Below are 14678 nucleotides of genomic sequence, written 5' to 3'. Positions count from 1 at the left end.
ATTTACTACCATTTTAAAGCCTATATAGTTATACGAATTTCTTTCCTAATATTATACGAACTATTTTACAAAAGTCATATAATCAAGAGGTGATCTGCATTTTAACCACACGATTAATTCTCCTAAAAGACATGAGTGTAATCGTTAAGCGTGAGATTATTTAGACTGACTGTGGCCTAGAAAATCTAAACTTATATTTTCAGACCTTATTCAAGCATTTCCTTTAGGCAGGAATAGTGAGGTTTAGGAAAATGGGGTTTTAACCAAAATTCCATTCTTTAATCTATTGTTCAATTTGCAAACTTTATTTATAATTTAAAATTTTAGCGGTCCAACAACTATTTTACAATGTCAAAATGTAAGTGATTTTTAACATATGTCACAATACTAGTGAGTTACAAATTTGTCAAGTTCCACGTAAAGTTTACGTTGAATATAATAATATTATACTCACAAGAAATATTACTATAAATAGGCATAAAGACGTCCATGAATTATCACTACTCTCATCACAAACCAAAGCAGCAAACAAGAGAAGAAGAGTGAGAAGAAAAAAGAAGAGAGACACTATGACTACCACACCAGATTGGATCATGATTGGAGGAGATGGTCCTGAGAGTTACAACCAACAGTCTTCGTATCAGGTTTAATACATATATTTTGCATTCCTTTGTTAGCTAGGTTCTGCATTCCTAACTCATAAGATGTATGTATTTAACCGTCTCCTCCATATACAGAGAGCGTTGTTGGAAGCGGCAAAGGACAAGATGACCGAGGCGATCTCAGCCAACCTCAGCCTCGATTTGATATCGAATCGATTCAATGTAGCAGACTTTGGTTGTGCGAGTGGACCTAACACTTTTGTGGCAGTCCAGAATATAATAGATGCGGTAGAAGAAAAGTACCAAAGAGAAACCGGACAAAGCCCGGTGGATAACATCGAGTTCCAAGTCTTGTTCAATGACTTTACCCTCAACGATTTCAACACTCTCTTCAAGACACTTCCTCCAGGGAGAAGATACTATAGCGCCGGAGTTCCTGGTTCCTTCTTCGACCGTGTTCTCCCTAAGGAGAGTTTCCACATCGGAGTCATGAGTTACGCCTTCCATTTCACCTCCAAGATTCCCAAAGGGATCATGGACCGTGACTCTCCCTTATGGAACAAAGACATGCAGTGCACCGGGTTTAACCAAGCTGTCAAGAAAGCGTATCTTGACCAATACTCTATCGACACCAAGAAACTATTGGATGTTAGAGCTGAAGAGCTCGTTCCTGGGGGTTTGATGTTGCTTTTAGGTTCGTGTCTAAGAGACGGAGTTAAGATGTCCGAGACACCTAAAGGAACAGTAATGGATTTTATCGGAGAATCTCTTAGTGATCTTGCTAAACAGGTAGATAACATAGTTTTATCTTCAAAGTATTACCTACAATTACAAAAGTACTTAACTACTTTATCTTCTTTTTTTTTTTTTGGTTTAAAAAAGGGTGTGACCGACCAAGAAAAGGTGGACACTTTCAGAACCTCAATTTACTTTGCGGAACAAGGCGAGATAAGGCAAATAATTGAGGAGAATGGGAAGTTCACAATCGAGGCTTTTGAGGATATCATTCACTCTGAAAATGAGTTTCCGTTAGACCCCAAGATATTGGCCATCTCCTTCAAAGCCTTTTATGGAGCGTTCATTACCGCACATTTTGGGACCGAGATCATGAGGAAAGCTTTTGAGCTTGTCGAGGTCAAGGCGCGCGAACAGATGTCTCGTCTCCAGAATTGCAAACCTGGAATGCAGTACCTCATCGTGCTTCGCAAGAACTGATCTATGATCCAAGTATATTAATGTATTAATGCGTTTTACTCCATTGTTACTTCATCTTGTTTCCTCGATATCATGGTGCTTTGTCATCTTTTTTTTCTTGATGTTTTCTCTTTGCGTCTTTGTATTATCCCCTATCTTATAAATCAATAAAACTTCACTTTTCGCTTATTATTATAAGATACTCCTATAGCGTTGTTCCATATGTTCATTTTAGTTTGGCCAATACAAAGTTTGAATTCAAGATTTCACATTTTAATCTATAGTTTCCTATCCTCTGCGTAGAATAAAAGATTTCCAACTTTGACTAGACATTTCAGCACATTTTTCGTGTGAAAAATTGAGGGCACACTTCATTACAAAAAAGATGGTTGATTGCATCACTTAAGTAGTATCACAAAACTAAATGATATCAATTTGAATGATTTATTAATAAATGATGCATAATTATGTATTTTAGCATTTGTTGTTATAATTGATGTAATTTGACATCGGTTCAATAAAAGTGACATAATTTTATTTTAATTTGCATCAATTTAAAAATACTTAATAGAAAAAAATTACATCACTTCATATAATGATAAAAATTAAATATCAATTAAATAAATGATACAAAACTGATATCAATAATAAAATGATGCTAATTCATACATATTCGATTTCAGTTAAATAAATACATGTATTTCAAAATTTTATTGATATCGGTTGCATATAATTGATGCAAGTCAATATTAATTTACATATGTGGAAGCAATGTATGATTGTGAAGGTGCTCGGGAGGAATATTTCCATCGCGGCGCTAACCCGTAAGCTAAGAGAGATGTGGAAACCAAAGGGTGGGATGTACGTGATGGATTTACCGAGACAGTTCTTTATGATCCGCTTCAATCTGGAGGAAGAGTATTTGTCAGTCTTTACTGGGGGACCATGGAAGGCTTTTGGGAGTTATCTATTGACAAAGGCATGGTCACCGGATTTCGATCCTTTACGGGATGAAATCGAGACGACACCAGTGTGGGTTCATTTGTCAAACATCCCGGTTAATTTTTATCATCCGTCGATCCTGATGAGGGTGGCTCGAGGGCTCGGGAGTCCCCTTAGAGTGGATGTGACAACTTTGAACTATGAGAGGGCTAGGTTTGCTCGGATTTGCGTTGAAGTTGATTTAAAACGACCTTTGAAAGGGACTATTATGATTAACAGAGAGCGTTACTACGTCTCTTATGAAGGCCTACCTAACATTTGTTTGTTGTGTGGTTTATACGGTCACTTAGTCCATGCTTGTCCGAGTGAAAATATGGGGAGAAGAGTGGAGAAGCACGCAGAGAGTGTCGTGAGACCGGTGGCTGCGGTAACTGGGGAAACTGTTGATCCTAAGGAAGGGGATGATGGTTTTACTACAGTGCGGAGACAGAGGCGTAACTCGGCGAAGGGGTCCAATCCTGTCGTGTTCGCCGCCGGTGGATCTAGTCCGAATAAGGAAAGACAACTTAAAGAAATACCAGTTCAGAATATTACAGCGAGTATCCCGGTGGCAAATAATTTTGGTAACTTGGAGATCGAAATGGTATCTTCGGAGATACAGGATATCGCGATTTCTGGGGAGGGAGATAAGGAAAATCGAAATATAAGGACAGTAAGTGGATTGGGCAATCGTGAGCCACAAGCAATTGGAGGGTCGTTATTGGGCTTCACAGAGAAAGTAAATGGCAGAGGCAAAGGAGGCCCATCAGATAAGAAGTCTGGTATGGGTAAAGGGATGTCTCTTACTGGTTCAAAATCAAAGCAGACGAAAAATAGGCCCACCAGAGGCCTTGTTTTTGGCCCAGTTATACGGGAGACTGAGAGTGAGGTTGCGTTATCGATCTCGGGGAAGCGGTTGCGACTAGAGACGAGTACAATGGGTAGACCTGGCGGTTGCTTTCGGAAAGATGGAGCGGGTGAGTTGATGGAGGAAGATCACCCACCAGGTGAGCGGGATCCTGTTAATCAGACTCAGTCTCCGCCTATGGAGGTGGTAGAACAGCAAGTGACAGTCGATCAGGACAAGCCACCAGATGGTGAGGTGGTTCTCCCGAGAGTCTGATGGTGTTCCCCGGTGGTTCTAGGGTATATACTACGAGTGATGATAGATTGCATTTTTTGGAATTGCCGAGGGGCTAACAAACCCAATTTCCGGAGATCAATTAGATACATGTTGAAGCGGTTTCCGATGGATTTCTTAGCTCTGTTTGAGACTCATGCCGGAGGAGATTGAGCAGAGATTATTTGTCGGGGTTTGGGCTTTGACAATAGCTTTCGAGTGGATGCTGTGGGTCAGAGTGGGGGAATCTGGCTACTGTGGAAGGCTCATATAGGTGTGGTAGCTGTAATCGAGTCGGATATTCAGTTTATTCATGTGAGGATTGATGATGGGGTGGATCCCTTTCATGTAGTGGTGGTATATGCAGCGCCTACTCCGACTCGTCGAAGCGGGCTTTGGGAGAAGTTAAGTCAGGTGATACAGGGCATTGGTGAGCCGCTGTTGATTGGTGGTGACTTTAACACCATAATTCGTTTGGATGAGAGATCAGGAGGTAATGGGCTTCTATCGCAGGATTCCCTTGTATTTGGAGAATGGATAAGCCACAACTCTCTGATTGACATGGGCTTCAAGGGGAACAACTTTACTTGGCGTTGAGGGCGGGTGGCTAATACGTATATTGCTAAACGCCTTGATCGGATTTTATGTTGTGCACAAATGCGTCTGAGATGGCAAGAAGCGGTGGTCACCCACCTTCCTTTCTTAGCGTCGGATCACGCTCCATTATATGTGCAGTTGAGTCCAACGATAAGAGGTAATCCGAAGCGGAGACCCTTTCGGTTTGAAGCAGCTTGGTTGAATCATCCAGGATATAAAGAGTTGCTTGCAACATCCTGGGATAGGGAAGTGGCAACACCGATTGCTTTGCAGCGGTTGCAGGATATACTCAAGCGGTGGAACCGTGAAGTGTTTGGGGATATCCTCAAGCGTAAGGAGAGCTTGACTAATGATATTAAGGTCGTCCAAGATCAATTGGAGGTTTATCAGTCTGATGTCTTGCTGCAGAAGGAGGAGGACTTGATCAAGGAGTTGGATTTGGTCTTAGAGCAGGAGGAGACCCTCTGGTTCCAGAAGTCTAGGGAGAAGTGGATAACCCTGGGAGAGAGGAACACCAAAAACTTTCATACCTCTACGATTATACGCAGACGATGGAATCGTATAGAAATGTTGAAGAATGAGGAAGGCAGTTGGGTCGATGATGCACAGGAGTTGGAGAACATGGTGATAGCTTTCTATAAAAGGTTGTACTCTCTCGAGGGGATTGATATGAATTCCGAGAGCTTGTTGCAGACATGTTTTGTGAGGCTGTCGCAGATGGAGCTTACAGACTTGAATAAAGCTTTCTCTGCTGAGGAAGTGGTGAGCTCGATTAGGAGCATGGCCCGGATGGCTTTCATCCTGGTTTCTATCAGCAGGATTGGGATGTAGTGGGTTCATCGGTTATCCGTTTTGTGTTGGAGTTTTTTGATCACGGGCTTTTACCGGAGGAGACGAATGATGCTTTGGTTGTCTTGATCCCGAAGGTAATGAAACCGGAAGGGATGTCACAGTTTCGCCCCATCAGCTTGTGTAATGTGTTGTTCAAGACAATTACAAAGACAATGGTGAACAGAATGAAGAAGGTAATGCCTAAACTTATTGGCCCTGCTCAAGCTAGCTTTATCCCCGGTAGGCTAAGTACAGACAACATAGTGGTGGTTCAAGAAGCGGTGCATTCAATGAGGTGTAAGAAAGGGAGAAAGGGGTGGATGCTACTGAAGCTAGACCTTGAGAAAGCCTATGATCATCTTAGGTGGGATTTTTTGGAGGAGACTCTGAGAGTTGCGGGTTTCTCAGAACATTGGTGTCGATGGATTATGCAATGTGTTGAGGATCCAACCATGACGATATTGTGGAATGGGGAAAAGACAGAACCCTTTAAACCATCAAGGGGGTTGCGTCAAGGTGATCCATTGTCGCCTTATCTCTTTGTCTTGTGTTTGGAGAGGTTGTGTCATCTTATTGAGTTAGCAGTTGATTCGAAGGACTGGAAACCGATTAATTTATCGAGAGGAGGTCCAAAGTTGTCACATATTTGTTTTGCGGATGATCTGATCCTGTTTGCTGAAGCCTCTGTAGCACAAGTGAGGGTGATTAGAAGGGTTTTGGAGAAGTTCTGTCTTGCCTCGGGTCAAAAAGTGAGCTTGGAGAAGTCCAAAATCTTTTTCTCGAATAATGTGAGCCGCGATTTAGAGGAACATATTAGTTTGGAGAGTGGCATAAAATCAACCAAGGATCTTGGCAAATATCTTGGGATGCCGGTTTTGCATAAGAGAATCAACAAAGAAACCTTTAGGGAGGTTATTGAGAAGGTTAACTCGCGTTTGGCTGGCTGGAAGAGTCGTTTTCTCAGTTTTGCTGGTCGTCTGACACTGACGAAGGCGGTCCTGTCCTCTATCCCAATTCATTCTATGAGTACTATTTGTATGCCAAAGTCCACTCTGGATATGTTAGATAAGATCTCAAGGGAGTTCTTATGAGGAAGCACAATGGAGAAGAGGAAAATCCACTTAATATCGTGGGAAAGGGTTTGTAAACCAAAGCGTGAGGGTGGGCTGGGTATACGGAAGTCGCGGGAGATGAACATAGCGCTACTTGGTAAAATAGGCTGGAGATTGTTACATGACACAAGTGGTCTCTGGGCAAAGGTGTTAAGAGCGAAATATAAAGTGGGGGATCTACATGATGGTTCATGGCTGAGTCCTAAAGTTGCATGGTCTCCAATCTTGGCGGAGTGTGTGTAAGGGTCTTAGTGACGCAGTAATACCATGTCTACGCTGGATGGTTGGTGATGGGAAGGATGTTAGGTTCTGGTCAGATAAATGGTTACTCAATGCACCATTGCGGGAGGTTGCGAATGGTGTGTTACCGCCTTCTTACAATGATGTGCGAGTTCGTGATGTCTGGAGGGATGGGATGGGGTGGCTCTTCAGCTATCTAGCACCTCTTTTATCAGATTTTACTCAACTCCAGCTAAGATATGTGGTTCTTGATATGGTTACAGGTGCCTCAGATAGATTATCGTGGGGTGAGATGCCAGATGGTCGCTATACAGTGAGCTCTGCTTACGCAGTGGTAAACAAAATATCTGAATCCACAAGACAAATGTGGAAAGATTCAGGCGGCATTTGAGCGATACCAACCTCTGTCCTATCTGTCATAGTGGGGAGGAGACACTATTACATGTGTTGCGGGATTGTCCCGCAATGGCTGGAGTTTGGCAGCGGCTAGTTCCACAACGAAAGCTTAATGCCTTCTTTACAGCTTCGCTGTTGGAATGGTTATATGCCAACTTAAAGGAGGTTACGGAAAGTAATGGTCACTCGTGGGCGACTCTGTTTGCGGGGGCGGTCTGGTGGGGTTGGAAATGGAGGTGTGGTGATATTTTTGGTGGCATGGGTAAGTTTCGTGACCGGGTACGCTTCCTTAAAGACTTGGCAGCCGAGTACTATAAAGCACATTTGGTTGAGGAAGGCATGCGAGTTGCAGTACATAGAGAGGAACGTCAGATAGTATGGTTGCCACCGCGTGAGAGCTGGTTAAAGCTTAACACGGATGGAGCCTCGCAGGGAAATCCGGGGAGAGCTGCAGCAGGAGGAGTGTTGAGAGATGGGGAGGGTAACTGGATTTCTGGTTTTGCTCTGAATATAGGAGTGTGTTCGGCTCCTCTCGCGGAGCTCTGGGGAGTTTATTACGGGTTGGTTATGGCATGGGAGAGGAGGGCGACGCGTGTGGAGCTCGAGGTGGATTCGACTATGGTGGTAGGGTTTCTTACGACAGGGATAAGTGATTCTCATCCTCTGTCTTTCCTAGTACGCTTGTGCTATGGCTTTTTGACTAGGGACTGGTTAGTCCGTATTTGTCACGTGTATAGGGAGGCTAACCATCTTGCGGATGAGTTAGCTCACTATGCTTTTTCTCTTCCTCTTGGTTTTTACGCTTTGGATGTTTGCCCGGATGATATGAGGGCCTGTTTGCATGAGGACATTGTTTGTCACTCACGGCCAAGAATGGTCCGGTTGTAGTTTTTTCTTTTTCATTTTTAATAAATGGGGAGATTCTCCCCTGTTTCACACCAAAAAAAAAATCAAAAATCAAAATTTTATTGCTATTTCCCAAATACAGTTTTATAAATTTCTATTATAATATATTTCAAAGATACGAAATAATATTTTAAGTAGTATAAATTATGTTTATTTTATTTTATTTAAGAAAATATAATAATTACATTCTCCACCTTACAAACCTGCAAAAATTATTTTATTCCTTTTTAAAATTAATCAGTATATCACAAATCTTTCCATAAATTAATAATTACAAACACAAAGTCGAAAATATACAGAGTGGGAAGATATTATCACAAATATTTTTAAAACAATTAATCAATATTATCACAAATATTGTCCATAAATAATAATTATAAAAATAAAAGAAAACAGATCTGTTTGGATATCGTAACCTGTTTTTTTTTTTTTTAATTTCTCGCTTTTTCTTGGTTTTTTCATAAATATTTGTATTAAAGTTGTTTTAAAAAAAACTGAAATTCTGTTTCCACACTAGTCACAATCTTTGTAACTACTTAAAAAAAATCTTTATAATTATTTAAGGGTGAAAGTGTTTTTTCATCTATATAAACGAAAAGAAACAAAAAATAATTAAAATAATTAAGAGTGATCAAGCAACAACTTTTGTAGAAATTCTTTTTTGAATGTCAATAACAAGACAACTATGCATTTACAACATTTGAAGATAATCTTCTTTTCTGCTCCCAATGTTGTATCAAGTTTTTTTATTATCAAATATAGAATTCTAATTTCTCCTATGATATTTTTGGTTATATATTCAGAAAATCTGAAGATTAAACAACAATGACATGAAGACAAAGGAAAAAAAAGCAGAGAACAAAAGCAATATGTGTTTCATATAACACTTATCAACATACATATAACACTTAAAAAAGAAGAAAACGAAGCTCAGTTATCAATTTATGATCTTAGTTCATATCAGTTCTTTTTCTTCTTCTGTAATTCAACGTTGAATCTATGATCTGAATTCATATTTTTTTTTTCTTTTGTAATTCGATGGTTGAATCTATATTAAATAAATGTATTGTATTTATTTTTTTATTTATTTTATAAATAACAATTTTAATAAAAGATATTAGTACAGATTCAAAAAGATTTTAATAGATATCCAAAACAATTTCTGCATATTAAAATAATTTCAAAAATATTTAAAATTAACCAATCTGTTATTATTATTAAAACAAAAAAAAATCTTTTATTAGTATCAGTTATGAGAATTTGTTAAAAATGCCCCTTTTGATATACCCCTTTTCAAAAATACCCTCTTTTCTGGCCATTTTTATTTATGCCCTCTTTTAATTTTTAATGACCATTTTACCCTTAGATGAAAATTATTTTATTCAATAAAAAGAAAAACAAAATTTTCCCGCCAAAAAATTTCGGACATATTTTCCCGCCAAAAAATTTTCAAAAAAATTTTCCCGCCAAAAATTTTTTTGTCAAAAAACTTTTGATAAAAAATTTCGAAAAAAAAAATTTTCCCGCCAAAATTTTTCCCGCCAAAAAAAATTTACAAGGTTTTTAAAAGGTTTTATAAGGTTTCTACCTTATAAAAGCCTTATAAACACCTTGTAAACGCTTTTACAAGATTTTTAAAAGCTTTTTAAAAGGTTTTAAAAGGTTTTTAAAAGGTTTTTAAAAGGTTTTCAAATGGTTTTTAAAAGGATTTTTAAAAGGTTTTTAAACACTTTCTAAACCCTTTTACAATGTTTTTAAAAACCTTGTAAAAGTTTTTATAAAATTTTTAAAAGGTTTTTAAACACCTTTTAAATGCTTTTAAAAAGTTTTTAAAAGCGTTTACAAGGTGTTTAAAAACCTTTTAAAGCATTTACAAGCTTTTTAAAAGCATTTACAAGGTTTTTAAAAGCGTTTACAATGTATTTAAAAACCTTTTAAAAACCTTGTAAACGCTTTTAAAAGTTTTTAAAAAGCATTTACAAGGTTTTTAAAAGGTATAAATTTCAATATTTTTGGCGGGAAAATTTTTCGATTTTGGCGGGAAATTTTTTTTTTTTGGCGGGAAAAAATAATTTTTTTGGGAAAATTTTTCGATTTTGGTGGGAAAAAAAATTTTGGCGGGAAATTTTTTTGGCGGGAAAATATTTTCGATTTTGATGACTGTACATTCTTGCTGTCACTCAAAAAGGGTAATTTGGTCATTTTGTATATAAAGAGGGGTAGTTTTAAAAATGGTCAACATGAAAGGGTATTTTTAAAAAGAGATATGGAAAAAGGGGCATTTTTTAGAATGCCCCATCAGTTATTCATAATTGGTACCAAATTTTAAAATCATTTATAAAACTGACAATAATTTAAAATCATTTGCTATATCCGATTTAATATTAACATCGGATTGAAATAAACCGATGTAAAATATTTGCATCAACAAATAATAAATCATTTTTTCAAATGATATAAATTATATTTACATCATTTAAATCTGATGCAAATACAAAAAATAAATGATTCAAAACAACATTTTTTGTAGTTCTTTTTCTATTTTCTTACCAAACGTATATTTTACTGTAAAAACCAATCAGATCACTATTTACAATCTACACTTACAATCTACAGTAAACCATTGTTTCATGAGTGGCGGAACCGTATAAAAATAATATATGGCACTAATCATATTTAACCTCAAGAAATTTTTTTCAGTAATAAAAAAGTGAAAATAGACCAGATTGACACAAAATTGAAAAAATATTGCTAGATTGACACCCTCCGTTAGAGGAAAACTAGATTGACACAATGTTATGTTTAAATTACCAAAAGGCCAACTAAAACTGAAATAGGAAATAAAAAATATCAAATTAAATACTAAATAAAATCTAATAATACAAAAAACATAAAAACAAAACTCGACCCTCAATTATTTAACTCAAGACAACATCAAATACCTTGTTATCCAGCATGTAATCCTCATATACCAATCCTCAATTATTTAATTCAAAAAAATAATAGAGAAGTCGATTATAAATCCCAAAAGGAAAGAAAGCATGATTAAATCCACATTGGAGAGAAGGAAGAAGGAATTTATGGAAAAATAAGATGAACCCAAAAGAGAAAACAATTTCAGTCGATATAGGGGGAGGGGAGGCACGATACAAAAGAGAAAAAATAAGGTAAACCCTAGATTCTCGCCGTATATGGCAACTACTACAAAAGTCTGTCGCTTAACTTAAAAAAAAATCTGTCACAAAAGGCACTAATAAATCTATCATTACCCTGAATAAAATCTGTTATAAAAAATCATTTATCAAACTCAAAATAATAGATTTGTCATTATAGATAACAAATCTGCTGTCACTATATCAACAAAAAACAAATATGTTATCATTGTATTCATATATAATAAATCTGTTATCAAGCAGCAGATTTTTTAGTAGGAAAAAAAAAACTGTCATAACATAAGAAAATCTACCATAACGTATATTGTGCATGTGGGTCAATATAACAATTTTAAAAAGACTTTCGAAAATCTGTTATCAAACAACAAATTTTTCCTTCAATCCAAAAATCAGTCATAACTTAAAAAAAAAATCTGTCACCACTAGATGTCAAACTAGCAATTATTTTTACGTTTATAAATCTGTCACAATGTGACAGATTTTTTAAGTGAAAAATAAAACTGTTACAACAATCATAAAAAATCTGCCACAAAATTCCTAGAAATTTGACTAAAACAATGAAAATCTGTCATGACTTTATAAATAAGTTTATCGCGTTAAGAAAATCTGCTGTTCACAAAAAATCTGTCGTTACACACTTCAAATAAATCTGCCATAGAAAACAAATATGCCGTCAAACTCTGCAAATTAATCTGCCATCTAAAATAAGTCTGCCAAAAAAAAGTGTCATCGATAATAAATCTGCCACTTACAAATTAATCTGCTATTACTTGTATGGCAGACTTTTATAAAAAAAAAAAACGAAATTGCAGGAATTTTTAACCAAGGGTAATATTGACTTCTTTTTTTTCCTTACAAAGCAAAAAAGGGTATTTTCGGTATGAAACTAATCCAACTGACCCTCAAATTTTAGGAACTAATCTAGCAATTAACTGCTCAAATTAGGTCAAACTAGTAATTTTCCCATAAAAAATATGAAAAAATATAACGAAACATTCGAAGAAAGGAAAAAAGTCTTTAACAAAAAAAAAAAAGAAAGGAAAAAAGTTTAAGAAACAACCAGAGGCGGATCTACGTTGATATATAGTGGGGCACATGCCCCATACTAACTTAAACAATTTTCTAATTCACAATTATTAATTATATTCTCCTAGATCATTTGGCTAAAGTGTGCTACATGCTAATCTTTATGCCTCAAGTTCGATGTCTTGCTTTTTCTTTTTTCATTTTTTGTTTGATTTTTTCTTTTCTTTTTGGTTTACCACGTCGGCACGTCTTGTGTCTTTCCAACATGTTTTAAAAAAAATTTATTAGGATTGAGTACTTTAACTTTTACTTTTATTAATTAACTCTTGAAAAAAAAAAAAATATCATTTTAATAGTAAAGATTACATTTGAATTTTTAGAATGTTGGTAAAATTAGTAACTTAGTAAACATATATTATCTATTTTGTAATTTATTTCATATTCTAAAATTAAAATCTTTCTGAATTCAGATAATAATTTTACACATAAATTACATGTTTACTGTGATTTGTAACTGAGAAATTATGGAACTAAAATTTTTTATATATATTTAATATATGTAGACTATTATTATTTTCATTTGAATGTAAAATATTATTTAATTAAAATAATTTATACAAGAAATGCTTCATTAATTGTAAATTATCATCAAAAAGATATTAAAGCAAATAGTAACATTTAAACGATAGTCAAAGATCTTGTATATGGTTGAGTGGAGAACCATATTGTTAAGCATAGCGAGGATCGCATAAGTTTATTATTGAGCTGATGCAGTTAATGATAATAAAATTTAAAATTAATATAAATAATATTTCGTAAAAATTTGATGATTTTTTGAATTTTATATTTTAAATAAACTATTTTGTGCCCCACTCAAAAAAAAATTTTAGATCCGCCACGTAATACGAGATACGTGCCTCACCTATTTTACATGTAGATCCGCTCGTTCCTCTCCCTTATCATGAAATAAACGTGCTGACACGATTCTCATTACTCATCAATCTTACTTGATTTTTACTCTTTTGATATACCGCAGCATAGAATTATTCAAAACCATTGTTTTATACTTTGCCTTTCGTGTTCAAATCTTTGAATATGTTTTGGTAACAATTAATTTTCTGATTCTTGTCAACTATAAGTTAAGCGTGAACTGGATCATTACAAACTAAATAATGTTTAAGAAGAATACATTTCATTGATTAAAACCCATTAAGAAGGGAAGATATGTTTAAGTCAGACGAAAATGCCAACTACAACTTAAATTTATTTGATTTGTTTTGTTTTTAGGATTTTTTTTTGTCCATATCTGTGTAAAACTTTCTTTTTATGTATATCAGTGTGTTACATCTGGGCAATCGGTAACTTTGATCTAGTTCGGTTCAGAAATTGGAAGATTATATTTGTACGATTTAAGGAAAACTAACTAAAATTAACCGAATTCAAAATTTTATTTGGTTTAGTTTGAAAATAATGAACTTTAGTTTGATTCATATAAAAATTATGGGTTTCGAAATGAAACCGAAACAATATTAAATTAGCTTTTTTTTTTTGTTCAAAGAATTAAATTAGCTTTGTTCTGCACTTCTGCTTAAGTTCTGATATTTTGATGAGTTCGGTATGTTTCTATATTTCGTTATATTTATAGCATTTTCATTGATAAATTTTGGTTTAATTTTGAAAAACTGAAAATTATAGAAAATTACAATATATCCAGTAAACCGATCGGTTGTCCTTACCTAACCGAACCTATTTTTAATTTTATTTTTAATGTGATCGATTTATCAAAAATTTCAGGTTAGTGTGGTTTGATAACTTCAGTTCAGTATATATTATTTTTATTTCTTAAAAATAGGGCCACTGTATGTCAAAAATGCATGCAATATAATTTCTTTTTGATTTAATCATTTGAAATACATTATTATTATTAATAATGGGTTAACATTTTATTATTAATACATTATTATTATTAATAATGGGTTAACATTCTATCCCCAAAATTTTAAAAACATTTACCGTATACTTCCATTGTGTATTATTCTCCTAATCCTAAGATTCGGGCGTGACCTCAATTAACATTTAACCAGGCGTACCATTAGCACCAATTAGATATGTACGTATACAAATCATAGAATGAATGAATGAATGAAGTCAAATTGTATTTACTTAATGTGTTAAGTAAGAAAAAACTAAACTGAAAAAATTCCAACAAATTTAGAAAGAAAAAAACAAGAACACGAACGAAAATAACAACAAAATGAGAAAGCGATATGATACTAAAAGCTATAAACAAAAATAGTGTCGTTGTCCATGATAAAATAAAACATCAACTTACCTCCAAACAGTATTAATTGACTTGTCAAAGACCAAATATATAATAGTTTTTGTTGCTTATTTATAGTCAAACGTATATAATAATTTTTTTTATTTAGCAAACGTATATAGTAATTATTTTTCCTGCATTAATATTTAGGGTTAATTAAATAAATACCACAATTCTAAA

The 14678-nt window shown here is 35.0% G+C and overlaps 2 protein-coding genes across 2 annotated transcripts; both read left to right on the top strand.

Moving 5' to 3' along the window:
* The first annotated feature begins 502 nt into the window (after positions 1-502).
* LOC104787591 (paraxanthine methyltransferase 1-like) lies at positions 503-1985 on the top strand. Its single transcript, XM_010513198.2, has 3 exons — positions 503-644; positions 738-1391; positions 1485-1985. Exons 1-3 carry the CDS (start codon positions 570-572, stop codon positions 1815-1817), a joined length of 1062 nt encoding a protein of 353 aa, XP_010511500.2. The 5' UTR covers positions 503-569; the 3' UTR covers positions 1818-1985.
* Positions 1986-2556: 571 nt separating this feature from the next.
* On the top strand, positions 2557-4494 carry LOC147944686 (uncharacterized). The gene is made up of 2 exons (XM_087512689.1): positions 2557-3879; positions 4135-4494. Exons 1-2 carry the CDS (start codon positions 2557-2559, stop codon positions 4492-4494), a joined length of 1683 nt encoding a protein of 560 aa, XP_087368815.1.
* Positions 4495-14678: the final 10184 nt, after the last annotated feature.

The sequence above is a fragment of the Camelina sativa genome, chromosome 5, assembly GCF_030686135.1.
Source record: "Camelina sativa cultivar CO46 ecotype springtype chromosome 5, ASM3068613v1".
In the NCBI taxonomy this organism is placed as follows: domain Eukaryota; kingdom Viridiplantae; phylum Streptophyta; class Magnoliopsida; order Brassicales; family Brassicaceae; genus Camelina; species Camelina sativa.
Note: the sequence above shows the minus strand (reverse complement) of the source record. Positions and strands in the feature narration are given on the sequence as shown.